At 36.5% G+C, this 27,540-nt stretch overlaps 4 protein-coding genes across 6 annotated transcripts; 3 read left to right on the top strand and 1 right to left on the bottom strand.

The window, feature by feature from the left end:
- Window positions 1-1,157: 1,157 nt before the first annotated feature.
- On the top strand, window positions 1,158-8,520 carry LOC111787913 (AP-4 complex subunit epsilon-like). Its single transcript, XM_023668008.1, has 11 exons — window positions 1,158-2,104; window positions 2,203-2,388; window positions 2,534-2,749; window positions 2,846-2,956; window positions 3,328-3,525; window positions 3,615-3,746; window positions 4,652-4,708; window positions 4,784-4,900; window positions 5,870-5,947; window positions 6,260-6,403; window positions 6,949-8,520. Exons 1-11 carry the CDS (start codon window positions 1,502-1,504, stop codon window positions 8,053-8,055), a joined length of 2,949 nt encoding a protein of 982 aa, XP_023523776.1. The 5' UTR covers window positions 1,158-1,501; the 3' UTR covers window positions 8,056-8,520.
- Window positions 8,521-10,108: 1,588 nt separating this feature from the next.
- On the top strand, window positions 10,109-15,144 carry LOC111788713 (ABC transporter E family member 2). 3 transcript variants are annotated; one of them, XR_002814203.1, is made up of 14 exons: window positions 10,109-10,305; window positions 10,413-10,521; window positions 11,315-11,400; window positions 11,494-11,591; window positions 11,669-11,786; window positions 11,863-11,952; window positions 12,755-13,059; window positions 13,157-13,352; window positions 13,436-13,621; window positions 13,728-13,997; window positions 14,110-14,355; window positions 14,466-14,597; window positions 14,684-14,773; window positions 14,840-15,144. XR_002814203.1 is itself a non-coding variant. In XM_023669163.1 (13 exons), the coding sequence occupies exons 2-12, from the start codon at window positions 10,419-10,421 to the stop codon at window positions 14,583-14,585; spliced, it is 1,818 nt and encodes a 605-aa protein (XP_023524931.1). In that variant the 5' UTR covers window positions 10,109-10,305; window positions 10,413-10,418; the 3' UTR covers window positions 14,586-14,597; window positions 14,684-15,144. The 3 variants fall into 3 exon arrangements, 1 of the variants encoding a protein (XP_023524931.1); XR_002814204.1 differs by lacking the exon at window positions 14,684-14,773 and having other exon boundaries at window positions 14,466-14,658; XM_023669163.1 differs by having other exon boundaries at window positions 14,684-15,144.
- Window positions 15,145-15,993: 849 nt separating this feature from the next.
- On the bottom strand, window positions 15,994-22,112 carry LOC111789001 (arabinosyltransferase XEG113-like). Its single transcript, XM_023669613.1, has 13 exons — window positions 21,584-22,112; window positions 20,726-21,022; window positions 20,393-20,598; window positions 19,750-19,855; window positions 19,021-19,277; window positions 18,738-18,873; window positions 18,353-18,447; window positions 18,206-18,259; window positions 17,959-18,072; window positions 17,592-17,690; window positions 17,376-17,495; window positions 16,626-16,712; window positions 15,994-16,536 (listed from the first exon to the last, which is right to left on the bottom strand). Exons 1-13 carry the CDS (start codon window positions 21,765-21,767, stop codon window positions 16,369-16,371), a joined length of 1,923 nt encoding a protein of 640 aa, XP_023525381.1. The 5' UTR covers window positions 21,768-22,112; the 3' UTR covers window positions 15,994-16,368.
- A 1,257-nt stretch (window positions 22,113-23,369) lies between these two features.
- LOC111789335 (F-box protein SKIP31-like) lies at window positions 23,370-27,338 on the top strand. The gene is made up of 9 exons (XM_023670068.1): window positions 23,370-23,633; window positions 23,803-24,006; window positions 24,112-24,185; window positions 24,412-24,487; window positions 24,877-24,987; window positions 25,358-25,532; window positions 25,631-25,749; window positions 26,873-26,939; window positions 27,034-27,338. Exons 1-9 carry the CDS (start codon window positions 23,556-23,558, stop codon window positions 27,102-27,104), a joined length of 975 nt encoding a protein of 324 aa, XP_023525836.1. The 5' UTR covers window positions 23,370-23,555; the 3' UTR covers window positions 27,105-27,338.
- Window positions 27,339-27,540: the final 202 nt, after the last annotated feature.

The raw sequence follows: 27,540 nt of genomic DNA, 5'->3' as shown, positions 1-27,540 counted from the left end.
TTTGGGAGTGGTCCCACGTCGATTAGAGGAAGGAAAGAGTACCAGCGAGGACGTTGGGCCCGCCCCGAAGGGGGTGGATTGTGATGTCCCACATTGGTTGGGGAGGAGAACAAACCACTATTTATAAGTGTATGGAAACCTTCCCCTAACAAATGTGTTTTAAAACTTGAGGGGAAGCCCGAAAGGGAAAACCCAAAGAGGACAATATCTGCTAGCGGTGGATCACCAACAAATAACGAGTTATGGGTAACAAAGGGAATATTCAAGATAAACATTTAAGAGGAGTAAATAGGGCTAGGTATGGGATGGGACAGTGTCAGGGAAGTGTACACGGTTATATCCATTGCTTCATATAGTGATTCATTAATTCGAAGTTGAATCGTCAAATGCGATGATTATAACTAATTAGTACGTATCATCCACTGTGCAATGTGCATAGTCAGTGGGATCACACGAGACAACAGTGATCGTGTTTTAAAAACAAACTATGAGTTTAACCTACCCGACATGTCTCCTAGGTTATAGTCGATAATAAGTTGATTGCTTTGCACGTATGTGTGCATGAATTACTTTTATTGCGTACGACAATGTCTCTTACCTAACACGACATGTTCTCCTGTAGCTTATATCTGTTGGAATTTATGACATAAAATCACAGTCAGTCACTTAATTTTAACGTATGGATTACCTCGTACAATCTGACTGTAAATACAATTATAAAGTTAATTATAATATATCCAATGTGATAATTACTGTGACGATAACCATCGTAATGGTACCACGATGGCATAAATTTGAAATAAGAAAATAAAAAAATTTGATGCTATTTTAAAGGCAGGGGCAAAAGAGAAATTTCACATCTGAAAATGTGAAAAAAAAAATATATTTTTTAATGAAGCTTTCTTAGAATTTTTTTCCCCAAAAATATAATTCACTAAAATCCCTCGAGCATACGCGCACGTGATACTCGTTTTTTAAAATAAAAAGAAGAATATAAAATTAAAATTACCGATTTTTCACCGTCTCGACGGTAAAAAAATCCCTGGAATCTAGTGAAAATCACCAGCTCAGGTAAAAATATGATATTTGTCTGAACTAAAAAAAATGAATAAATAAATGTTTATAATTTTATAAATAATTTTTTTTATGTTTGTTAAAATCAATTTTGTTCGTCACCGAAGGATGTGAAAATTTTCGATCTGAATTGACGAAAAACACACGCAACCGTACGAAGAAGACGAGTTAGGCAGAAGAAATCTGTCTTTCTCAGAGCTGTGAACACCACCTCGCTTTACATCTCCGACCTCCGGCGGCTACCGGTGATTGCTGTGTGGTTATTTGCACCGAATTTCCCAATTTCGGATCCAGTTATTAATTTCAGAAGTATTGATAGGCTTAGTATTCTGTGGCGTTCTCTGATCATAAACCCTAGAAGTTTTATGGTAATTTTTGTGGATTTCTGTGAAGCGAAGGCTGTTGATTGGAATTAGAAAGTTGGAAGATGGAGCAGTTGAAGACGATCGGCAGAGAGCTTGCTATGGGGTCTCAGGGAGGATTTGGACAGTCGAAGGAGTTTTTGGATCTGATTAAATCGATCGGCGAGGCCAGATCCAAGGCAGAGGAGGAGCGAATTATCATTCACGAAATGGAAACTTTGAAACGCCGTCTCACCGATCCCGACATTCCGAAGCGCAAGATGAAGGAGTACATTATTCGTCTCGTGTATGTTGAGATGCTCGGTCATGATCCTTCATTCGGCTACATCCATGCCGTCAAGATGACTCATGACGACAATCTCCTGCTGAAGCGCACTGGTTATTTGGCCGTCACACTCTTTCTTCACGAGGACCACGACCTCATCATTCTCATTGTTAATACCATCCAGAAAGACCTGAAGTCCGATAATTACCTCGTCGTCTGTGCGGCTCTCAATGCGGTGTGTAGGCTTATTAACGAGGAGACTATACCAGCAGTGTTACCGCAGGTTGTCGAGCTTTTGGGACACTCAAAGGAGGCCGTTAGAAAGAAGGCTATCATGGCTCTTCATCGCTGCCACCAGAAATCGCCCTCTTCCATATCGCATCTCCTCTCCAATTTCCGAAAGGTGGGGTTCAAAATTTGATACTTGGTTGCTGGTTTTTATGCAATTCAGTGCCGGGAGTTGTTAGTTCTTTCCTTCTTTTTTTTTCTTTTTGGTTGCAGAGGCTGTGTGATAACGATCCTGGAGTCATGGGAGCCACTCTTTGCCCTCTCTTTGAGCTCATTACTACGGATGTAAATTCCTATAAAGATTTAGTTGTCAGCTTTGTAAGCATTCTTAAACAGGTAGCTGACCGCAGATTGCCGAAGAGTTATGAATACCATCAGATGCCGGCTCCGTTCATACAGGTCTGATAATCTCTGCATCATTAATAACAAAAGTCTCCTATAGGTTTCGCTTGCGTTCTGCTTGATAAGGTCACTTTGCTGCTAATTTGTCTTCTGCAATGACCTTTTTTTTTCCATTTCAATTGAAGTGAATTTAACTGTACAGATCAAATTATTGAAAATTCTTGCATTACTGGGTGCTGGCGACAAGCAAGCAAGTGAACACATGTATACAGTTGTTGGGGATATATTTAAGAAGTGTGATCCTTTAAGTAATATAGGTAATGCTGTTCTCTACCAAAGTATATGCTGCGTCTCATCTATTTACCCGAATCCTAAGTTGCTGGAAGCTGCTGCTGATGTAATCTCTAGATTTTTAAAGGTTTGTTTATACTACCTTGTCTACTGTATGCTCTATTATTAGTATTAATCAACTGTGGCTTTGACCTATATTTACTTTACACAATTTTGTGTTCAGAGTGATAGCCATAATCTAAAATATATGGGCATTGATGCACTTGGTCGACTTATAAAGCTAAGTCCGGATATTGCCGAACAACATCAGTTAGCTGTGATTGATTGTATGGAGGTGAGTGATATTCTTCTTTCTTTGTCAGGTGGCTTGTCTTGATAAAAATTTGGTTTACATTTATGCAGATAGGCACTTACATGTATAGTTGTTTGTTCTTTTTTGTTTCCGTGTTAAAATGGATTCAGCTCTATTCCAAATTTTTATTTTCAATCTCAAATTTAAAATTGGGAGGACAAGCATTACTGTCTCATCAAGCAACTAATAGTCTACTTATTCATGCGGAAGTGGCTTTCTCAAGTATAATTCAGAATAATTTGTAATTTATCCCATTTCAGTTACAAATATGTTGTTTATAGCTCAATATTCAAGGTGATTTATATGCATGCTACTGTGAATTATATTTGTTCCTATTGGTGTTTGTTCCTCAGGATCCAGATGATACTTTAAAGAGAAAAACATTTGAACTATTGTATACAATGACCAAGTCCACCAATGTCGAAGTGATTGTCAATCGCATGATTGAATATATGATAAGCATTACGGACCATCATTATAAGACTTATATAGCATCAAGATGTGTTAAACTTGCTGAGGAATTTGCACCTAATAACCATTGGTTCATTCAGGTATTTGGACCCTACTCAATCTTGTTTTCTTTTATTGAGTGATTATTATTACTGTTCTAGTTTTAGCAAAATCCCTTAATCCTCTTCAGACCATTAATAAAGTTTTTGAGCACGCTGGAGATTTGGTGAATATTAAAGTTGCACATGATTTGATGCGGTTGATTGCTGAAGGATTTGGAGACGATGGTGATACAGTAGATAACCAGTTGAGATCATCTGCGGTATGTAACTTAATTATCTCTCTCTGATATAACTATCATGTGTACACCTTTGTGTATCATGTGGTAACCTCATGCTTCATAATACCTATTCTTTTTAAAAAAAAGTTATATTGTGTGCCTCTTGAAAAGTCTTTTAAGTTTTGGAGAGCTGTTGTCCCTCCCTTCACACTTTTAAATAAACACCGACTATTTGTGTTTTTGATTTACAATGATTGTTTAGCATCTCTCATAATCAAGCATTACCCTGGGAGCCCTTGGGAGTCCGAAAGTTTCTTTGCTGCTTCTCATTGATAATCGACACATCCTTTTGTTTCAATATGTTGTTTCTTCCATCATGTTTATTGTTTTCGTTTAGTTTTGTCTAGAGAAGCATTTGTCTGAGTCCAAACTTATATTATATATATTGTTTCTGTTTCCCACGATAATCTATCTTTACTTATTTTAAGAGTGATAATAGCACTACTATGTATTTACCAAGTTTGAGTTGACCTAATGGTCCATAAGGGCCAACATAAATAGTGAAGGTAAAAGGGAAAAAGGGAATGAGTGTTCAAGTCACGGTAATGAACTACTTAGGATAAGTGTCTTATGAGTTATCTTGGCAGCCAAATGTAGTCGGATGAAGTGCGTGTATGGTCGAGAATGGTCACTTGTCCTTATATTCTAGGACACTTGTCCTGTGAGAATTGTTGAGAATATGCTGTCTTGGATACTCGCAAATGTGTGTGTGTGTGTTTGAAAGTTCTATAATGTATTATCTTCATTTCTTTTAGCCTCCATGTTGCATCTGGAATGTGTTGGCTATAAGTGAAACTACAAGGATTGAATGTTATGAATTCTTTCCTAAGCTTCTGTCCTTTACTGAAGTTGTTTCCTTATCAAAGTAAACTATTTACCGTGCACAGGTGGAGTCATATTTGCGCATTATTGGGAACCCCAAGCTTCCATCTGCATTTCTTCAGGTTATTCTCCAATCTTGGATCTAAAAACTGCAAAAAATAACACTCCTTTTTTAATATCTTGAGTTCTGATTCCAGGTCATCTGTTGGGTTCTGGGGGAGTATGGGACTGCTGATGGAAAGTACTCTGCTTCATATATTGCTGGAAAGCTCTGTGATGTAGCCGAAGCCTATTCAAATGATGAAAGCGTCAAGGTATGCCTATAATCTTGAATGCCTCAATGGTATAGGGAGGTTAAGGTGGTTAACCTTCCTGTTCATTCCGATTATATTGCCTCATTCTATTTTTTTGTTTCTTTTAGACATGTTAAATATAACAGGATGGACTTTAATTTCTACACGAAATAATGAAAATTACTTCATTATTATTTTCTCAATGATTTTTTTTTTAAATGACGATTTAATATAAATCGCAATTTCAATGATTTAGGACTTATAGGAAACATATTTAGTTCTTGATTTAGACACTTCAAAATTATGGATGACAAAAAAGAATCCTGTTTTTGACGATGTTAATTTAAAGTTGCAATAAAATTACATAAAACAATCGCTGAATTTATAAGAAGCATTGAAAAGATCAACAGTTTAGGTTTATTTGCGCCTTCGTTCTTCTCAGCTTTTCTCTAACTTGTTGATTGGAATTTAATCAAGTTAATTGTACGATTTGGTATTGGTGTCATCTATTTGGAAGTAAGCTATTGTTGCATTGCAGTGTAATTTTTTTTTTTTGTTATTAACCTGTTATTAGCTAACTGCCTTGCTGAGGCCAAAACGTTCCAAAAATGCCATTAAGTTGTGCTATGGGTTCACGGAAGGAAGTGCATTTTTTATCTTTCTGAAAAACTACAAGCATTTGATCGGGATATATTCTTTCTTTCAAGAACGCTCTAAACTTGCATGGACAAATAAGAAATTATTGTAGCTGTAGGCTCTCATCACCACTTAAGTAATTTCAAGAGTTTCTGTATGAGACGAAAGATGTTGAGATTGTAACACATGTTGCTTTTCTTTGGAGGGTAAGCAGTTATTGTCTTGTTTCCAACTGCCCAACCCATTGTTTTCCTATTGTCTAATTTCTAAAACATAGACCTTTGCCAAAAAAATTTAGGAGTCATAGCAACGTATGTTCTTGACTCTTAAGTAATGATGCGGTTCTCTTTGAAGGCTTATGCGGTGACAGCTCTCATGAAAGTATATGCATTTGAGAAGATGTCCGGGAGAAGAGTGGATGTGCTACCTGAGGTAAATTTAAGACGTTTATGCTTGTCGTTCTTTATTTTGTTCTTTAATGAATGATCTCACTGAAAGAATTAAAAATTCAGCTGGTTGTTGAATTCAATGCGTGGAACATGGAAGGAAAAAAAATTGCTTACTGTTCAATGACTTTGTTGCTTTCCCCTTCCATGTCTCGGTTTCATTTTTCATTTTGATTTAAATCTTGGTATCGAGCGTCTGATGCTTGTCACGAGTATTTCCCCTTGTTATTTCTTACAAATTATAAATAGTAAAAATATCTATTTATTATGAAATGGTCTACTTCTTCCCTGGTTGCAGTGTCAATCTTTGATTGAAGAATTATCAGCATCCCACTCAACAGATTTGCAGCAACGTGCGTATGAATTGCAGGCCACCTTAGGCTTAGATGCTCAAGCTGTTGAGAATATAATGCCAGCTGATGCAAGCTGTGAAGATATCGAGGTCATATTTCTCACTGCAAGACTATTTATTTCCTTTTCCTTACTGGTCCTAAAGGAAAGACCAGTCGATGTCTTCTTATGAGGACGTTAAGCTGGTTTCGAGTTTGTCTATTTTGGTTTATTGCTTCTCCTCTATTTTCTAAGTGAACTTCTTAGGTCAACTTCTCTTTTTAAAATACATATGCTATTCTTTTCTGATTTCCGTTTTGAAGTTCATAATCTCAAGAAGTTTGGTAGGTTTGGAATGCACTTTTAAATGTTTAGGGAGGGCTATAAATGTTCTTTTAAAAAAATGAGACTGTTTTGGTTAGAACTTGAAAGAGCTGTAAAAAGTCTTTTTGCACTTCTTAAAATTTTTAATAATCAAAAGTAACGAATAAAAATCACTCAAAAGTGCTTTTAATCGAAGCATTTAATTAGTTTTCTTCAAAGAAGTGTCGGTTTAATGTACGTTTGAAACAGGCATCCCAAACTCATTTTTAATCACAAAATTTATTGAATTTGATATTATGCTGTAGTAGTAATATACTTCAATTCTCCTTGCAGATTGATAAAGATCTATCGTTCCTCAACAATTATGTGCAACAGTCACTAGAAAATGGTGCACAGCCTTACATTCCTGAGAGTCAGCGATCTAGGATGGATGACATCAGTGCCATTAAAAGTCTTGACCAGCGTGAAGTTGTGTCGCACAGCCTTCGGTTTGAGGCCTATGATCTCCCAAGGCCTCCAGTGCCATCAAGCGTCCCTCCTATTTCGCCTGCAATCTCAGCTGAATTGGTTCCTGTACCAGAGCCATATCATCCTAGGGAGACATACCAGTCTACATCAGATCCTTCTGTATCAAATGATGGTTTGACTCGAGTCAAGTTACGACTTGATGGTGTTCAGAAGAAGTGGGGCAGGTCGACGTACTCCTCTTCTGGTTCATCTGTGTCTACTTCCACTCCTCAAAAAGCAGTAAATGGTGTTTCACAAGTAGATAGCACTAGTTCTGTAAGCTCAAAACCCACGACTTATAACTCGAGAACTTCAGAACCTGAGATTTCTCAAGAGAAACAAAAGCTTGCGGCCTCCTTATTTGGAGGTTCATCCAAAACCGAAAAAAGGGCACCTTCTGCTGCCCATAAAGCTACCAAGGCACACCATGGTGCCGATAAGCTTCACGCAGCCAAGAAAGCAGTCACGTCAACAGAAGTTGCTGTGCCTAAGGCAAGCCACCAACCACCTCCTCCCGACCTCCTCGACTTAGGTGAACCGGTTGTCACCAGTAGTACACCATTTGTTGATCCATTTAAGCAGTTGGAAGGGCTTCTTGATGAAAGCCAGGTTTCTTCGACCGTGAATTCTAAACCTGTTGAACCCAATAAATCTCCAGATCTTATGGCATTATATTCTGGGACAGCCATGAGTGGACAAGGAAGCAATTTCTTGGATCTTCTATCCTCCAACAAGGATGATTTGAATCTTTCTTCTGGATTGTCAAAAGTGGCCGCAAAGACGGGTCAGGGAGAAACTATTGTTTCGAATTCGACACAATTTAGCAAGGGACCAGATGCAAAGGCATCTTTGGAAAAGGATGCAGTCGTTAGGCAGATGGGTGTGACCCCTACCAGTCCGAATCCGAACTTGTTTAAAGACTTGCTTGGCTAAGAAATTTCCGGGAATGCCCGAGCGAGACTTGTTTATGATTTGTGCGCATTATCATCTTCTAGCAGATTGGCTTTGTGATTGGAAATTACAGTTATGAAAGACAATTGAAAAACTGCACACGCACCCGGAACGAACCGCATAAAAACCTCGAAGGCTGTTAAAAATCAAGTGCAGGTATGTATTTATTTCCAGATCAGTTTACTTTTTGTAATATTAGAGACAATGTCGAGTTTTTGTACAAGTAGACTTGGGATTTCAGACGAAACTCGTTTACGACGAGTGAGAAAAGTGGCAAAATTTTCCAGCACGCTTCGGGTTTTGGAAAACCGAGGAGGCAACCAGAAAATATTGTGATGTTTGTTTTGTCTCTTATTTTCTTTGACCCCCAAGAAGAATTGAGAGTCCATTTTGTTACATATTTGATTACAATGCTGAATAAGGGAAGGTTCTTTCTTAGTTTTTTACTTTTTATTCTTTTTCTCTTGTAAGCGAAGTATATTGGACAGGTCTCTTTGCCACCCCTTGCTCGTTGGGCGAATGAATTGCATTAGTGCGATTTGGCTTCCGACCTTCTGGTCGTGGATCGTCCACCGTTCATGATATGCTTAGATTAGTGAACCATGAGAATCTCCTTGCTTATCCTCTCTTCTTTCTCACTTTTTTTCCCCGAGTTCAACACAACAGGTAGTTGTTTGAACTTCTAACCTTTTGGTCTAGGATATAAACCATAACAAGTCGAGTCAGCTTAGGTCGGTGAAAACTCTTTTCCCGTCAATGGTTGCTCCAAACTTCACCGTGTTCTATGCTGTCTATTACTTGCACATACATTGGTTTCTAGTATTTATCTATATCTAATGTAATTTGCTTAAATTTACACTGATCTGTTCAACAAAATTGCTAAAGTTGAAGTTAGGTATGGTAAGTTTCTATAAGTATGAAGGCTATGGTCCAAACTTATGGTCGGCTAAAGTCTAGTGATCGTCTAGCTGAGATATTAATGGTGGCTCGTTCCATAACGTTCTTTAGGTTCTCGTTTTCTATTTCTATTTTTTGTTTTTCATATTCTTTAGGAAATAAACAAGTTTGATAAACGAACTTAGTTTCTAAATTTTTAGAATCCTTAACGTCTCGTTACCAATACATGAAATTATATGTAGCAATAGCATCGTTTTAAAGTAAATTAGTTAAATCGAGAGATCTTACAAATAACACTTCGATGATATATTTTATTTATTTATTTATTTTGCTTTGGGTTTATAACATTTTAGTTGCTGTTTTAATGATGTTATATATTTTATTTTATTATATGTACTTAATTTGGTTTCTTTTACTAAAAAAATAACAAACAATTGCCAAATATATTTTTGTTTCTCGTTCATTTAAATAAACAATAAATAGAAATAATTATAGAACATTTTTTTGTTTTAAACTATAAACTTGAAACGTACTAAAAAGGTTAAAATTTTAAATCAATTAATTATTAAATAAACGTTATTATTCTAAATTTTTTTTTTTCGTTTTATCATTTTCAAAGATGTGTATACATACATATATATTGTATATGTCATTTCATAAATAATTAGTTACAAAATTGTTGCCATTAAATATTTTAATGTTAAAATTTTTTTGGGATGAAACATCTTTTTAAATCTTTTTTTTTTTGAAATTATATTTCTTATTTAATCTTATTTTCCTTATTAGTTTACTTAAAAAATTATCGATATTATAAAGTTTTTTAAACATTTTTTTATATTTCTAAAACTTTTAATTTTTTTTGTTAACAAAAAAAAAAAAGAAAAAAAAAGAAAGAAACTATTTTTAATTTTTTTGTTAACAAAAAAAAAAAAAAAAAAATGANAAAAATGATAATAAATTATGCAAATATATTTAAAGAAAAAAGACGGTAAATATTTTATGAGTTGTCCAACTAATATATAATTTAGGTTATAACAGACAAACTTTTACAGCTGCGAGATTTTGATAAGGCTGATTATTTGGTAACTCATTTGGGGAGAAAAAAAGAAAAAAAAAAAAAAAAAAAAAAAAAACCCNAAAAAAAAAGAAAAAACCCTCCGAAAATTACCGCCGTTCGGGTTGCATCTGAAAAAACCCTAGAAGCTTACTTGGGGACGTGCGTGTGCCATACGCTTGCTCGTATCTCCTCTTCGCTTCTCAGCGCACGTTGTTCTTTGATTCCACCTTCTTTTCCTATCTGATAATCTTCCGCCTACCTTCAGTTTTTCAATTTTGGTGAGTTTTCTTTATTTCGTTTTTATGTTTGCTCCCTCTAGGATTTTTGGACGATTTGATTTTCATTTGGTTTGTATGTATCTAATTGTTTCTGTAATTCGGCGCAGTGACTGATGGCGGATCGATTAACGCGTATAGCTATTGTGAGTTCGGATAGGTGCAAGCCGAAAAAGTGCCGTCAGGAATGCAAGAAGAGCTGTCCCGTAGTTAAGACAGGTATTTTATGTTCGTTTTCGTATTAGTGTTTTGTAATTGAGAATCAAGTTGTTATGGTTTTGTAGATTTTGATGTTCTTGATCTGATCTACTGTCGGATAATGTATGGGAGATTAAGGTTGCCACTGGATAGTTGCTAATTTTTCTGTTCTAGTAGGGTTGTATAGTCATGTATTAATGTCTGTCTTTGAGCCAGAGAGTTCTAATTCAACTAGTTTGTTCCCTGGAGTAATTCGATGATACAACTTTATTCGGATACCTATTTTTTTTTTTCCTTGCCAGAAAACGTAGAATTACCTTTCAAGACAGTCGACAAAGCACCCAGCGACCTGGCCTTGAATTGGTTATTCATTCTGATCGTAGTTAAAGTGTTTGATTGCGGAAACTTTTATAGAACAGTCGTCTGTCGTCGTGCATATTTCGTATATTCGTTTGCATCATTAATAATTTTCAATTAGCTTAAAAAGGGTATCTACTTTTATGAGTAGTTAATAGGATGGTGGTTTTTCGATTTTCTTTTCATTGCTTACCTTTTTTTTCTGGGTGGATTATTCTATTTCTGGGGTTGATTTCTTTGGTCTTTTCGTGAGTGTTCCATTTTTCAATCTCTTAGTATGTAGTAAGTACGTTTGGCCATTTGAATGCTGACTTGATACGAATTATGAACAACTCCTTTGTATTATTGTTACTATAATTATTATAATATATTTTTTTTGTGATAATTGATTCACGCAAAAAAATTCTTGTTTTGGGTCTATTTGTTTGCTACTTCATTAATTTTCATCTCTTTGCAGGTAAACTGTGTATTGAGGTTACCCCAGCCTCTAAGATCGCTTTCATCTCAGAAGAACTATGTATTGGATGCGGTATATGTGTTAAGGTTTGTGCAAGTTATGGTTTGTGTGTGTGTGTGTGTGAATCATTGTTATATATTTCTTGTGAGATATAGAGTAACTATAATACATTGATACAGAAATGCCCATTTGAAGCAATTCAAATCATCAATCTGCCGAAGGATTTGGATAAAGATACAACGCATAGATATGGTGTCAACACCTTCAAATTGCACAGGTTATTTCTTGGCCAAGCTTGTAAAATTATAAATTTGTTTCGTGTGGTTCCGAAATTGGAGGACAATGTGGTTGCAGGTTGCCAGTTCCTCGGCCTGGGCAAGTTCTTGGTTTGGTTGGGACCAATGGTATTGGGAAGTCCACTGCACTGAAAGTTTTGGCTGGAAAACTGAAACCAAATCTTGGTCGTTTCAATGTAACGTTCTCCGTTGCCTTCTCTGATTCACTTTGTTGTGAAATATAGCTCACACCCTTTACATGCATATTTTCAGAACCCCCCAGATTGGCAGGAGATATTGACCTACTTTCGCGGATCTGAGTTGCAGAACTATTTTACACGTATCCTTGAAGATAATCTAAAGGTAATACTAAGATGCTTTCCTTCACATCTTGTCCATGTTTTCAAAAAATAATGAATCTAGTGAATGGATATTGGTACAAAATACCATGTAGGAATATTTTTGTTCATCCCTACTTTTCTTGATGCCCTTATGAAATTCGAAACTAATATCTTCATTCTTAACTAATTAGTATCCCAAAAAACTCACCATATTTCAGCAGGGATTAAATAGCAAATCCGAAGAAACTTTATGAAAACTTTAGATTACAGTTCTGATTGTTTTTGGAAATTTATGGGGAAGTGCATTAGCATTTTGACCTTTAATCACTGGGAGGGGAATTGTAAGATATAAAACTGCTGGTACCTTTGCTACGATAAACGCAATGTTTAACTGCTTAGCTTGCAGACAAAGGAGACTGCGGTGCTTTCATTCTCCAGAACTGCATCAATTAGTTTTGTAATCTCTAATGGATTTCCTGTTGGAGAATAGTATTATGGTTTATTGCTATTATTGAACATAGATAAGGAAGAGACATGCTTGGAGTTCTACTTAATGTACTTTTAAACGAACAATTTTATAATGTCATTGTGCCAACTCCCACTTTCTAAAAAAGAAATTAAGATTACTTTAGTCATTATGTTTCTTTCCATTATTGAAGATTTCATGATGTTCTTTATGGCATCTCTTTTAGACCCTGATTACCTTCGACACCTTATAATCCTGCATTGATTGCGTACAAATAACTGAATGTTTTCAAGGATGGATGTAGTGACATGCTTCATCAAAGTTTACTTTGTTGATCCATTCTTTACTTTTATGTCAGGCAATCATAAAGCCCCAATATGTTGATCACATTCCAAAAGCAGTTCAAGGGAACGTTGGCCAGGTGCTAGAGCAAAAAGACGAGAGGAATGTGAAGGAAGAACTCTGTCGTGATCTAGAACTTAATCAAGTTATAGATCGCAATGTTGGTGATCTGTCTGGTGGAGAACTTCAAAGATTTGCCATTGCTGTTGTTGCCATACAGAATGCAGAGATCTATATGTTTGATGAACCATCAAGTTACCTTGATGTGAAACAGAGACTTAAAGCTGCTCAAGTTATTCGATCTTTGCTTCGGCCCAACAGGTAATTTTTGTGTATTTTATTATATTCCTTGCCATTTTATGTATGCATACTTATTTCTCTTACGTTAGTTTGATGTTGTTCATGCATCCTTTTTCAGCTATGTAATTGTTGTCGAGCACGATCTTAGTGTCTTGGATTACTTGTCTGACTTCATTTGCTGTCTTTATGGGAAACCGGGTGCATATGGAGTTGTGACCCTTCCCTTCTCGGTTCGAGAAGGAATCAACATCTTCTTGGCTGGTTTTGTTCCCACAGAAAATCTACGATTTAGAGATGAATCTCTTACCTTCAAGGTTATGATTATGCTGATTTCAAGTCCAGATTGCAACATTGATGTGATTACAATTTGTCCTTACTTTTTTTCTTCTTCTTCTAGGTTGCTGAGACTCCTCAGGAAAGTGCTGAGGAAATTGAAACATATGCACGATATAAGTACCCAACCATGACTAAAACTCAGGGAAATTTTAGGCTCCGTGTGGTTGAAGGTGAATTTACTGATTCACAGATTATTGTGATGCTCGGTGAGAATGGAACAGGAAAGACAACATTTATTCGTATGCTGGTATTTGGTCTTTCCATTATTTTCTTTTTAAGAAGTAAATAATAATTCTCCAAGTAGTACATATCTGCTTCCTAAGCATTAATCGCACCATTGACTACATTTGCAGGCTGGTTTGTTGAAACCCGATTCTGTTGAAGGTTCTGATATTGAAATTCCCGAGTTTAACGTTTCCTACAAACCCCAGAAGATCAGTCCTAAATTTAAATTTTCAGTCAGGCACTTGCTACATCAGAAAATAAGGGACTCCTATATGCATCCCCAATTTGTTTCAGATGTAATGAAGCCCTTGCTTATCGAACAATTGATGGATCAGGAAGTTATGAATCTTTCTGGAGGAGAGTTGCAGAGAGTTGCGTTGTGCCTTTGCCTTGGAAAGGTACATTTACCTTGTGACTTCAGTGTTCCTTTCAAGATATAATCTTTTGCATTTAATATTTAATAATTACAGGGAAATGATTAACATATTTGCTTTATTCGAATGCTTGCAGCCTGCGGATATTTATCTGATAGATGAACCTAGTGCTTACCTTGATTCTGAGCAGCGTATTGTTGCTTCAAAAGTCATCAAGAGATTTATCCTCCATGCAAAAAAGACTGCCTTTGTGGTCGAACACGATTTTATTATGGCCACGTATCTAGCAGATCGAGTTATTGTATACGAGGGTCAGCCATCAATCGATTGTACTGCTAACGGACCTCAGTCGTTACTGACTGGAATGAATCTCTTCTTATCTGTATGACATGCTACTTCTATCCTTGATTCACATTCTTTCTTTTTTTTTATTATCATACCATATCCTAAGAAGCATTACCATGGTTGTTGACAAACTGTGATCAATTGCAGCATCTTGATATTACGTTTAGAAGAGATCCAACAAATTACAGGCCAAGAATTAACAAGGTGGACTCGACGAAGGATCGGGAGCAAAAATCCGCTGGCTCATACTATTATTTGGATGATTAAGAATTCTGCAGGGTACTTATTCATTCCTCCACAATTTCTCTCAAATTACCCTCCTACATTTTCCTTATAAAAGGTACTTTTCTCTTGTTTGCTTGCAGATGCTGGTTTTTTTTTTCCTTTTTTTAACTTAATGAGGACACCATTGCTGACTCCAAATCGTTGAATCTCCATATCTTTATAAGAAAGAGGTAAAAACGAGGAGGATGTTTTCAATTTGTGGAACCTGTGTTTGTGCTTATTTCTTAATGAAGCAGGGCATGCACCTTCCTCTGATTCTCTGGATGTGTAGTATAATTCTCTAATGGTCTGGCCCCTTGCAAGTTCAACAGTTTTCTCAGCCATCACAAGGCAAGTCTGAATGTTCGTTCACTTTTTTCTTTCCCCCATGCTTTTTAATTTGTATCTTTTAAGATTTGCAAACACATTTTGAGGAACAAATAGTATTTTTACACATTTTAGATTTGTTGTAATGCGGCAATTTTCTTTCGTTGGAGTCAAAAGGAATGATGAGTAGAGTTTAATTACACTACGAGATTTGTGTTTATTTACTTTTTCTTCATCTCATTCTTCTTTCATCATTTTAGCTCTGAAATCTTTACTCGTATTGGCTGGCTGCATTCTTTGTAATGTTTCTGTTTCATACTTTATATTAATTTTGTAATACATCGTGGTATTGTGTTCTATCCAATATCTACGGTTAATGAATTTATGTAGTTAGAAAAGAAAAAAAAACTTATACAATATGTTATATATATATATATGAATGTATGTATGTATGATATCGGATTTAAAGAAAAAACTGAAGATTTTTTGTATATTGTTCGACACAGTTGAAACTTTGGTTGTATCAATGAGTTTGATATAACCAATTGTACGAAAAGGTTTATGATCCCGTGAAGAGTCTAAGCATTTTGTGATTTATTGATAAATTAAAGTTGATTCTCTATCGATCCCATCTACATATATATATGATATGGGATTTAAAGAAAAATTGAAGATATTTTGTATGTTGTTTAACACAGATGGAACTTTTAAGAGTTTTTTAAGAACTTAGTTTGATACAACCAATTTTGTGATCTATTGATAAAGCAACGTTGATTCTCTATCGAGCGAAGAGTAAGCATTTTGTGATCTATTGATAAAGCAACGTTGATTCTCTATCGAGCGAAGAGTAAGCATTTTGTGATCTATTGATAAAGCAACGATGGTTCTCTATCGAGCGAAGAGTCTAAGTATTTTGTGATCTATTGATGAATCAACCCTATCAACAATCAACCGACCACATTAAGAATGTGAGACTATTAACAAGTTAAACCTAAACCATTTGAAGTTTGAATGAATGTGATACTCTTTTTACTACTATGTTTATATGTAAATTGTTTCAAAAATGTGAAATGGGCTCCTCAAAAAATTGGAAATTCAACATTCCATTAAAATAAAAAATAAAATAAAACACTCGATTCTTTCCATGTATGGAATGTTGTGCACTTTACATCCTCCCTTTTATTTGAGCCAAAAAAAAGTCAAAACTTCCACTCATTCAGAGATAACAAATCCTCTTTTCCATCTTACATAAATAACAAGTCTGCTCATCTACAGAATGAGTGTGAATTAAATCAAATCTATCTGTATTCTTTTGCTCTACCACCATTCGTGTTGTGAGAACACGAAGTAAGAAAGTAGCCTCGGTTTCGACCTCCAACGATACCATCTGAGCCTCTGCTTTGAATTCCTCAGAGTGATAAATAAAACATTCTCGAGTCTATCTTCCTTTCCTTTAGACTTAAAAATGTGGTCGATCTTCCTCAGGTGTTCGAGGTGGGTGTGGTTTCCAATCGGGCGTCTCATCCCAGTACATGTCATAATATATGTGGCCAATAGTAGTATTCTCCACACAACACCATATGCCAACGTATCGCTTGACACGGTTCCTGAACTTCTCTTCCCTTTTCTGTTGATCAAATTTTAATCAATGTTTATGAGACTTGACATGAAATCTGTTTGTTGATCAAATGGATGAAAAGGGTATGTTTTAGTTACCTTATCAGAGAAACCAAGGAAAGCGTCTTGCATCGTTGAGAACTGGATGACTTTGACATCCTTGAAAGTGGAAAATATTGCCTTGAACTACAGGAAAAACGTCAAATATAATAGAGTAAGTTCAATGGAGACTTGCAACAAGCAAAAGGGGATTCCTAGAATGCATAAACAGATGTCTGAAGCAAACAAGAACTGCATTTTTAACAGTTAAGCCTTCACGAACACGGCATCTCGTATCACAAAATATTGATGGCGACCTATTCTAAGGCTGCACTGAAAGGTAAAAATCTTGAATATGTTGCTCTGGAACTGCGAAAGTAGTTGTTCAATCTCGGTGCTGTTCCATTGTTCGCAGCCCCATAAAATTTTCGAAAGTATAAGATGCATATTTATCCAAGTTGTGTAATACAATCATCACTATAATAGCCTAAGCCCACCGCTAGCAAATATTGTCCGTCTTGACCTGTTACCTATTGTTGTTAGCCTCATGGTTTTAAAATGCCTCTATTAGGGAGAAGTTTCCACATTTTTTTATAACGAATGTTTTGTTTCCCTCTCCAACCGATGTAGGACCTCACAATCCACCCTCACAGGGGCCCAATGTCCTCGCTGGCACACAGCCCGGTGTCTGGCTTTGGTACCATTTGTAAGGGGTCAAAGCAGACAATATTTGTAGCGGTGAGCTCGGGTTGTTAGATAAACGCGTTTTGCTTAGAGTGAAAAAGTTCATATGTCAAAAGCACTAATTACCGTGTCTTCATTGCTGCCCTTAGGAAATTTGAGGACGCCCGGATGTACCGTATCATTTGATGCATGACAATCTTCATTATCTTGTTTACAAATATGAACATCAAGCCATGATTCTTTCACCTAAAGACATAAACAAGGCAAAACTTCCTCAGCAAATGCTATTAGTCAAGAAAAAGTGAAAAACTAACAGTTTCTATAATCAGTACAGTCACTAACCTGTTTTGGGAGTAATGGATTATCCAAGAAAGAATATTCTCTAAAGTTGATTCCTGGGCCAAACTCTCCCTCTGGTAAGTCTTTCAACATCACATTGACCTGCTTGACATAAAAAAGAACAAAAACATATCATATCTCGGACATCGACAGTATAAATGAACAAAAATGTCCCTTTTTGCAGTCAACCAGACAGGTTAAAGTCAATTTAATGTGTGTTCATGTATGGTTCTTTCTGTGGCAGATTAGTTGAATATGAATATTATTGCCATCTAAATATTACCATGCCTGCAATCCCATAGAAGCTATCTAGTTTTGGAATTAGACTAGCATGATGATGAAAATCACATTAATACAAGTTTAGAGATACCTCAAAAACATGATCCAATGGGCAAATAAAAGGTTGTCGAGTCACTGAACCCGGCAGAACTCCGGGATGTCCAAACCATAGCCTATCTAACCGGCACCATAGTTGAGGCATAATCTAGAGTTCACAAGCAAGACAAGATGAACATCGACGAGATGTGGTTTCAATTGATTAGAGACACACATACTTGCTGTGACGAAACTATTGCGAAACTTAAATAAAAACTGCGATCGGATTCAAGTGTTCTTACCAGTGTACGATTCAATAATGAAGCAATTGCAAGTGCAGTTCTTATTTGTTTCATCTGACAAAAAAAAAAAAAAAAACGNAAATCAGAAATGCGACGTTTTAGGACATCATATGAGAAACACTTAGGTTTATTGTTAGAACACAAAACCTGGTAGTTAATAAGAGTGAAGTGTGTATCAACGTTATGCTCTCCTTCAAGCAGTAGGCTCCTAGGGATTGATGGCTTAAATGACATGTAACCTCCTGAAGAATTTCCCAAGGAATGAATAAACATTCAAGCATCAGTCACAATATCTTCATAGTGGGGCATGCCATTCATTTGATCATGAAGCCACAAATAAAATTGAAATCTTCCCCATAAACATCAACGTAAAGCGGGTTCTGTCATGACCCGTACAGAGGTAACACAAGACTAATCACGAAAACACGAGTATTCAAAGGTGAGGGATAGAAATCAGATGGCTCGAATCTTCACTTCCTCTAAGCATCATGTAGTTAAAAAGAATGATCCATGCATCTTGTACAAAACTTACCCGGTGTATCGAAGTACTCTGGAGGATCATAGAAAACCATTGCCTCGCGCAGCCTGTGGCGCTTTCCTTCAGTACCCCCATACTGGAATGTAGTATGAATGGCATATGGCTCCAATCTAAATTGTTGAAACATTGCCTGCCATTGTAATTGGATGCTTAGTTCATTAAGTAGACTAATGAGGATACGTTTACATGGCCATTCTGATTAATAGGATGCTGTGACCCGAAAACTCATGGATGCTAAAGAGAAAAATAATGCGGAGGCAAAGCGTAGAGGTCCTACCTGGACAAAGTAGGTGTGTCCACTACAGAAAATACTTGCTGGTAAAATTCCTAGCTTGAGATAACCATCATAAGCATATACGAGTCCACTGTCTTCATCAACAGCTGGTCCGTATCTCTTATGAACAAGTTGGTTGAAACCATTTTGATCCCAAATACTATCATCGGCTAGGAGCATTTCCTTCCACTCCTTGGCCAATTTTTTTGATGCTTGTGAAGGCCGCCAGTGAAAAATTCCAATATTCAAGGCACCAGAGACTGTTTCAAGAGCATTACTACCTTTAATATTTCTACGGCACAAAGTACAGAGTTATTTCAAAAGGCAAAATTTGCAAGAAATTTTGAAAAATCATCCGGTTAGAGATTGAAACTTCAGGTGCACAAAACAATGTCCCGATAACGTTTGAATCTCTTCGAAGACACGAAGATGGAGCAAGTTCAATCATGGCAAAAGAAACTTACAGAATTATAGGCGTTAGCAGTATCCAAATGAACCTCTGCATTTCCTACTTACAAATGTGCTTATGTGTTCTTGATTTCATGAACATTCATGAAACACACAGGAAGAAGACAATTTTAAACAGCTTTACTTCTATAGCTCATAGAGGGAGCTAATGCTGTAAACTCTATGCTTGCACATAGTATTTTCTTTTATATTTTGGGCTGGGAAAACTCATGAAGTGACTTTGGATCAATATCTTGGAAGAATGGAGAATATTTAATACTTCACCTTGGCTCCATATATCCAAACTGTCATCAACCACTGTTGGTACAACCTGATCACTTGAAGTTAAGACATCTGCCTCAGGGTAACGAGCAAGATATGGGAGCGGATTCTGTTACATGAAACGAGTTATGAGGTGACGATTTTTCTGATAGTAACATTAAAAGAAATCTGAAATGAATCTATGAAAGATTTTAATAAATGAAAATCAACCATGAAATTGCATGCACAATGAGGATTACTGGGACTTCTGTTAATTTTTCTCATGACTGTAATGGGACTTAAACCTTATAAAGATCAGTGTCTCATTCAATATTATTTTATAGACTTCTCAACTCTTGAAAATCCAAAAAGAAAACCTCCATCCCGCCCCGAGACCTCCCCACCTACCCATGAATAGTAAAACAACATCAAAAAGATCGGTTTCTATCAAATAATAAGACTAACAGAACGACTTCGACACGCTAAACAAATCCAAAGAGTTTTGACATGTTGAATATGTCTTGTTACAGTATTGAGATCAGGAAGTCTCTCTAGGTAAGCCCAGCGCAGAATATACTCAATGAAACAAGTTAGCCATTAACATAAAACCAAAATTTAGAAGTAGCTTGCCGGGAAGGAACAACCAAATAACGATTCTGAAACGTACCTTTAACCAGACCATGTCTGTATCACACATCAATAACTCAAAACCATAAGGGAGAATTGAGTTGATAAGAATCACTTTTTCTCGTCCCATCTTATGAAATGTAGGTGACCCCCAGCCAACATCCACTGTGCTCATATGGCTTCCCATGTCAAAAACTGGAATACCTTTCCAATACAAAGCTTCTAACAGTTTGGTATCCATTGCACCTGAAACAATCATCCAAGCTTCCTAAACATATTTTCAAAGTAATGAACAGTATATATATGCTCAAGGAAAAACGATCAATTCACATGCCGCCACCCAAATGATATTAGGAAGGATTCAGTAGCTTACCAACAAGAAGATTAGAAAGATTAAGATCTGTCAGATGCTTAACCCAACTAAGGATGAAGTCCATAAATGCATAGTTACCAAATGTCACTATTATTATGTTATCTTTTGCCCTTTGCTGAACTAGTTCCTTGCTTAGAAGAAAAGTCTCGGGAGGAGGCATAGTTTTGGTGTCTGGAGCTTCCCAAATTGGTTTTTCCCCCTTGTTGTGAACATCTGTTCTGCGGAAATCTGGAGGTGTCGCTGTACTCGGTTGTGTTACATATGGCTCTTGATCCTTGATTAGAGTTGAACCAGAATCTAGCAAGAGAGGTAAGTCATAAATGAACGGAGAGCGATAATTTAGATCAAATTAAGAACACGGGTTGCACGGAGAAAAGAAAAGAACTTGCATCACGACCCAATAAAATGTTTTCTTCTTGGATATGAACAACCAACAGGGGATATATATTAGGGAACTAATTAGCCAAACTTGGTTAGAACTAATTAGCCATTGCCACAATTCAATGAGGAACAAACAATGCATTGAAGGGTCTGTTTAAGAATGAAACAAAAACCAAACGTTCCACACAATAGCCGAGAATCAAAATTTTACAAGTGGATTGGAACTCAAGGAGAGTTTTCAACAGCGCCATTGTTCACAAATAAAAATCGACCAAAACCATCACTCAAAGAGGATTTGGTCTTCAACCAAACGCAAATCCAGTTTAGCTTACAGTGCATCAAGTAAACTAATCCAACATCCAAATGCAGTACGATAGAGCAAGTAAATCGGCTAAAGTTCTATATACCAACAATCATTCAACCATTCATCTCAACAACCGAGAGCAATAAACTCAAAGAGAGAAACAGAAAACGTACTGGTAAATTCAGAAGGAGACGAAAACCAGGAGGAGCTGGAATCAGAAACAGAGTTAGAAGACGAATAAACAGCCGAAAACACATACAACGACGAGAACACAATGCCAACAGTGACCGTCGTATAGATCACCAAGAACAGAGGCCTCGTACTGACTCCCTCCGGACACCCATTTCCCGAAACCATGTTCGCAGAGCCTTCAAATCGTCGATTCTGTGAAACTCTTCAAATCTCAACAACGAATTGGCCCAAATTTCATCTAAATCATCGCCATCGCAGTCAATTCGTCCTCTAAAAGCTGCATCTCTCAGAAGCGAGAACGAAGAGCGACGAAAATTGGAGTTTAGGTGATCTAATGAGGTCTGTGTATTGCGATCAGTGAACCATTTCTGTAGCCAATCTTGTGAAAGTCAACTCCCTCTGTTCATCTCTCGGATACAAATTCTTGTTTATTAGGGACAGCTTGCATTTGAAACCCAGAGAAAGGAAGAGAGTGAAAGGGTTCTTATAATCTCTCGACCAGCCGCCACCATTTTTTTTTAATTTAGCTTCCCTTCTAAAAAGTTAAGCATAAGTAACATTATAGGAAAACATGTCTCGTTGTAGGATCTCGAGCTATAACCTTAAAATTTGTAGTTTTGACATTACCAAAATGGGTAAGATCCCGAGCCATAATCTCAAATTTTAGAGTTTGACATGAATTCCAGAATGTGTACGAGATCTCGAACTATAACCTTAAATTTTGGAGTTATGACATGAGTTTCAAAATGGGTAAGATACCGAGTCATAATCTCAACTTTTTGGGTTTGACATGAATCTCATAATGTGTACGAGATCTCGAGCTATAACCTTGAAATTTGGGGCTTTTACATGAATTTCAAAATGGGTAAGATCCCGAGCCATAACCTTAATTTTTGGGGTTTGACATGAATTCCAGAATGTGTACGGGATCTCGAGCTATAACCTTAAAATTTGGAGTTTTTACATGAGTTTCAAAATGGACAAGATCCCGAGCCGTGACCTCAAATTTTGGAGTGCGACATGAATTCCAAAATGTGTACGAGATCTCGAACTATAACCTTAAAATTTGGAGTTCTGAAATGAGTTCCAAAATGAGTAAAATCCCGAGCCATAATCTCAAATTTCAGAATTTGACATGAATTTCAGAATACGTATGCCCCGAGTCATGACTTTAACGTTTTGACCTAATTTAGAGAATTTAAAAAAAAATCCGATCGGTATAAAAATGAAAACTCACCAAATTTGATGACGAGGTAAAAAAACTATGTTACCTATGTCAAACAAAATACTTTAACGGAGTAAAATATATATTATTAATTAATTATTTTTTTCTCACATTTGGTAAATTATTTTTTAAAAATAATTTGATTAAATTAACATTGTAAATTAATTAGTTTTTGCCATTTAGCGTTACTCAACAATATTCTAAGTTTAATTAGGAAACCTAATTAATGTGGCTTAATGTAATAAATAAAATATAGTAATATTATATTAAGTTTTTTGTTATTTAATTTAATAAAAGGCTAATTACAATGTTTAAATTAACTTTTTAGGAATTAAAATAAATTAATGAAAAAAAAAACAAAATGAAATTATTATTATTATTATATTTATTATTTTCTATTGAAAATATATTTAAGGGGAAAAGGCCGTTTATAGCAGGCTGGGCCTTATCAAGATACGGCCCATTGAACCCAACCAAAAAGTTTGGGCCGTCGGCCCAATTAGGAGAGTCTGGCCGCAGGATGCTCGCGTTGTGCAGTTGTGGAGAATCCTCACCTGGTGTGGTTCCCGTGATTTCGGGTGGGTTATTGGGGGTCGGTTGTCGTTCTAAAGGCCGGAACTGCCGGCTGCCAGCTCCGGTCACCGGACGACGCAGGTTATTTAGTGGTCTATTCAGTGTTCACGATCCGATCGTTGCAGGAGTTTGGAAATCCCGCTGCTTGATGTGAAATGTCCATTCCAGATGAAGAAGACGAGTTCTTAGCTCAATTCATCGAATCAGAGGTCCTCTCAGAGGTCTCCGACAAGGTTTGTATCGCTTGCCGTTCTCATTCGTCGATGTTGTTTGTCGAGTTTGACTGGAATTAGGGCGTATAGTTTGTATATGTTCGTTGGTTTCTCCAAATTTTATCATGTTGATGCCGATTTAGGGTCAATTACGTCGGACGATGATGAATCTGAGTGCGGATTTTTGTAGGAAGAGGGGAACAGGGAGGAGGAACCAAAACCTAAGAGAGCTCGAATCGAACAAATTAACCCTAACGAACAAAGAGAGGTAGCTTCGGTCACTACTTCGTCCTCACAATCCAAGGGCGTCGTTCCCGGGAGGATTGAGACTGGAATTTTCAGTAAAGTTCCTCCGGAGCTCTTCCGCCATATCCTCAAGTTTCTTTCATCAGAGGTATTGTGAAGAGTTTTTTTTTTTTTTTTTTTTTTTTTTTTTTTTTTTTTTTTTTTTTTTTTTTTNCATCTCCATTTTTGTTTTTCACTTCATCATTTGGTGCAGGATCTGGTTTCTTGTTCACTGGTTTGTCGTTTTTTAAACTCTGTGGCGTCTGATGAATCATTATGGCGAAGATTGTGAGTAATGCCATCTTATTTATCCTATCTATCTGTGTTTGATCTGCATGCTACTCTATGGTGCAACGTTAATTGGTTTTCCTCTGTAAAGTCTCATCTTGTGTGTTGGCTGAAGTGACAATAGTCACATTGAACCCTAGAATATGTTCGAACCCAGTTACCATAGGGAACATATTGTAATATCTCTAAATATCTACTAATACTTTTGCCTGCAACTCGTTTGCAGATATTGTCTACGATGGGGTCTGATGCCCGCGACCAAGAAGTTGCGCCAATGTCCTTGGAAAAAACTTTACATTCAGGTTCTTCTCTTACCCTGAATCTGCCATTATAAATTCATATCTTGTTTGGAAGAGAAAAGATTTGAAATGAATTCAATTACATTCTTTTTGTTTGGATGTTAGTCGAAATGAAAAGAAAATAATAAAAAAAAAAGTTTATTTATTAAAAGATGATTAGGAAGTGGTTTGCTCAAAATTGTATGAAATCTAATGAGGAACAAAAGCCAGTATGATTTGAAATCACTCCTAGCAAGAAAGAAATTTGTATACTGATTCTCTTAAATCTTTATCACTCTGGGATCTTGGAGTACTTTGGAAGGCTCCTGCTCGCAGCAGTATATTCATCTTGTTAGCTGATTTTATTCCCCTCTTGGTAATGTACTAATCACCCGTCTTTTCTTTCATCCCAGCGTGACGGAGAAGATATGACTCAACTGGTTCGAGATTGCTCTTCCGAGTTTAAAGAGTACTATATCCAAATGCAAGCAGCAAAAAGAAGTCAAGCTCCTCTTCCTTCTCAGGTATCTGATTTTCTCACAAGCTCCTATCGCTGTTAAAGAATCACCCGTATTGTTTCTGTTTCTTTATCCTTATGTTTAAAGAAAGGGTTGAATAAATGTTCATGCACGGTTGCTTGAAACCCAACACATAGTTTCTTTTATAGATTTGTTTTTTGGGTGTATCGAAGGCTATCTCCCTCCCTCCCTCCTTAGTAAGAATAGCTTTTTTCACTTTTTTTAGGAGTCTTCCTTGTGGAGGTCTCTCAGGTGTCTACGTAGAGCGTTAAGACCTAGAATTGAAGAACGTCTGTAGGCGGATATTAGCTTGGCAACTAATTCTATTTTTCTGGTAACGAAAAAAAAAAAAAACAAAACAATTGGGCATTTGCAGGTGCAGGATGACCAAATAATTCTTGACAGGACTGTGGCTGATCAAGTATCTTCATGGAAAAGTAGCAAGGGCTTGGCTGACAAGATAGTCATAGATCACACTTGCTCTGGAGAAACTTGTACATATTACCAAATTGGAGATGCATTTGTATGTGAAAAAACTGGACTTGTTCATGGTAGGATATTCCTTTCTCTTTTATATTGAAATTTTGTTTTGGATTTTCCAGTGGCTTTAGTACCCGTGTAATTGATGAGTCGCATATTTTCTTCCTAGTATGCGATGATACGTGCAGAGAAGTCATTATGGATCCCGATGATGAACAACTTGTCTGCAGAATATCTGGACACTGCTTTGATAATCTGCTTTTGCCAGATTCTATGGAACCGGATTCGGTGAGTACAAACCTCTTTCAAACGTTACCGACCATGATGAGTCTGATCTTTCTGCTGCTATCTAACTTCCTATCAGAGGTCTCGCTACTGAAAACAGAGTGAAACTATAAATGGGATTTTTTTTATCACTTGAGTAAATTAAATGGTAGAGATTTCGTAGCCAACTTTAGATTAAGCTTCTTCACATTTTTGTCTGTTTTGAAGTTCTCAGTTGATTTCACTACTAATTTAAGTTCCTTTATGTTAAATTATCAGCAGGCTTAAGCTATGAGGTCAACATAATTTAATTGTTAACAACTTTTTGGCACTTCTCTTCACATTTAGGTTCGAGTATTCGGTTGATGTAATGGAGAATCTGAAATTATGACTTCATGTCTTGATTCCAAATGCTTATGTTGTTTGGACTAGAAGTACTTCAATCATATATTCTCAGCACTCCTCACATGTAGGTGTTGGAATGATCCACAAGGTCAAGCATTTAGACATATGAAATGATGGAGAAAATAACATTGCAAGAATTTCAATTTATTATTCCAATACCTTGTTTAATCACTACGTTTAAATTATTATTATTACACATGTATGTCTAGTTTAGTTCATTTTCCCCTTTCTATTCTTAATTTTCCGGAGGCTTTTGTTCGTCGAGCTTTTGTATATTCTTTTTAGGACTTTGTCTGTCTGCTTGCATCTTTCTGAGCCCGAAAATGGATGTTGAACAGTTTTGGATTGATAGAATTGTGCAATCAGTGTTAGGCTATCATTTTTGGTGCCAAATTACTGACCTTGGTCTGTTGTGGTCAATGCTTCTCCCTGCATTTTTTCTCTTCTTCCTTCTACACATCCAATATCATAAATTTTCGGCCTATGATTTATTATATAACTTGGATCCTTCGATCAACTCCATCCAACTTCATTAATCTCTCTCGATCCCTCGCTGTTTTGTGCGATTCGTTGTTCTCTTTGAGATATAACACACAGGTTTTTTTAAATTCTTGTTCATAATGCTCAGTATCTGATACGTTCACATTGTGAATCATTGGAACGTCATTTGTATGCCTAGGTTTGTTCTGTGTGTTCATTTCTGTTCTACACCTCATGTGGAATGTATATCACAAACTTTCAGGAACAGCAACTAGCAGGTGTAACCGATGAGGCGGAGGCAGAACCATTCATGGGTTCGGGCCGTTTTGGTAAACGATCACAATCTATCTTTTTTCTCTTATAGTCATCGTTTCGAAATGAGAAATACATATATATTATACAAGAGATATTAATTTGTTGCAGCTCGAGCTTACTTGCTGGGATACAACTGTGCTGATGAGGCAGAGCTAGAAGCTACATTGAGGTTTTGCTGATATTCAGAACTGGAACGAGTTTGTTGGGTTTGGGTGGTTGGAGCCTTTGTTTGATTAATTGAAAGAAAGAAACTCCTGCGGGTTCCAATTTTTGGAGAGAAAACTGCCTCTTTGACAGTATGGTTTATATTAGCTAATTTCATTGTGGAGTAGAAGTTTGTTAATTAGGTAACATATATAATACATAATATACATCATCAACTTTCTTACATTCGGAGGCTCTCTCTCTCTCTCTCTCTCTCTCTCTCTCTCTCTCTCTCTCTCTGTACTGTAAATTCCATGCTGCCCTCTGTTGATTGAACAAAGTATGCATAAATTCTTTGGTATCCTAGGAGAGTCATGTACTTCGCAATCTGATGAAAATGGACCAATTGGAAACAATTTTAAACCAGGCATCTGAAAGTGTGTGTATATATGTGTATATAAAAGAAATAAT

Source organism: Cucurbita pepo, chromosome LG02 (genome assembly GCF_002806865.2).
Source record: "Cucurbita pepo subsp. pepo cultivar mu-cu-16 chromosome LG02, ASM280686v2, whole genome shotgun sequence".
NCBI lineage: Eukaryota > Viridiplantae > Streptophyta > Magnoliopsida > Cucurbitales > Cucurbitaceae > Cucurbita > Cucurbita pepo.
This window is presented reverse-complemented; position numbering and strand designations above follow the sequence as displayed.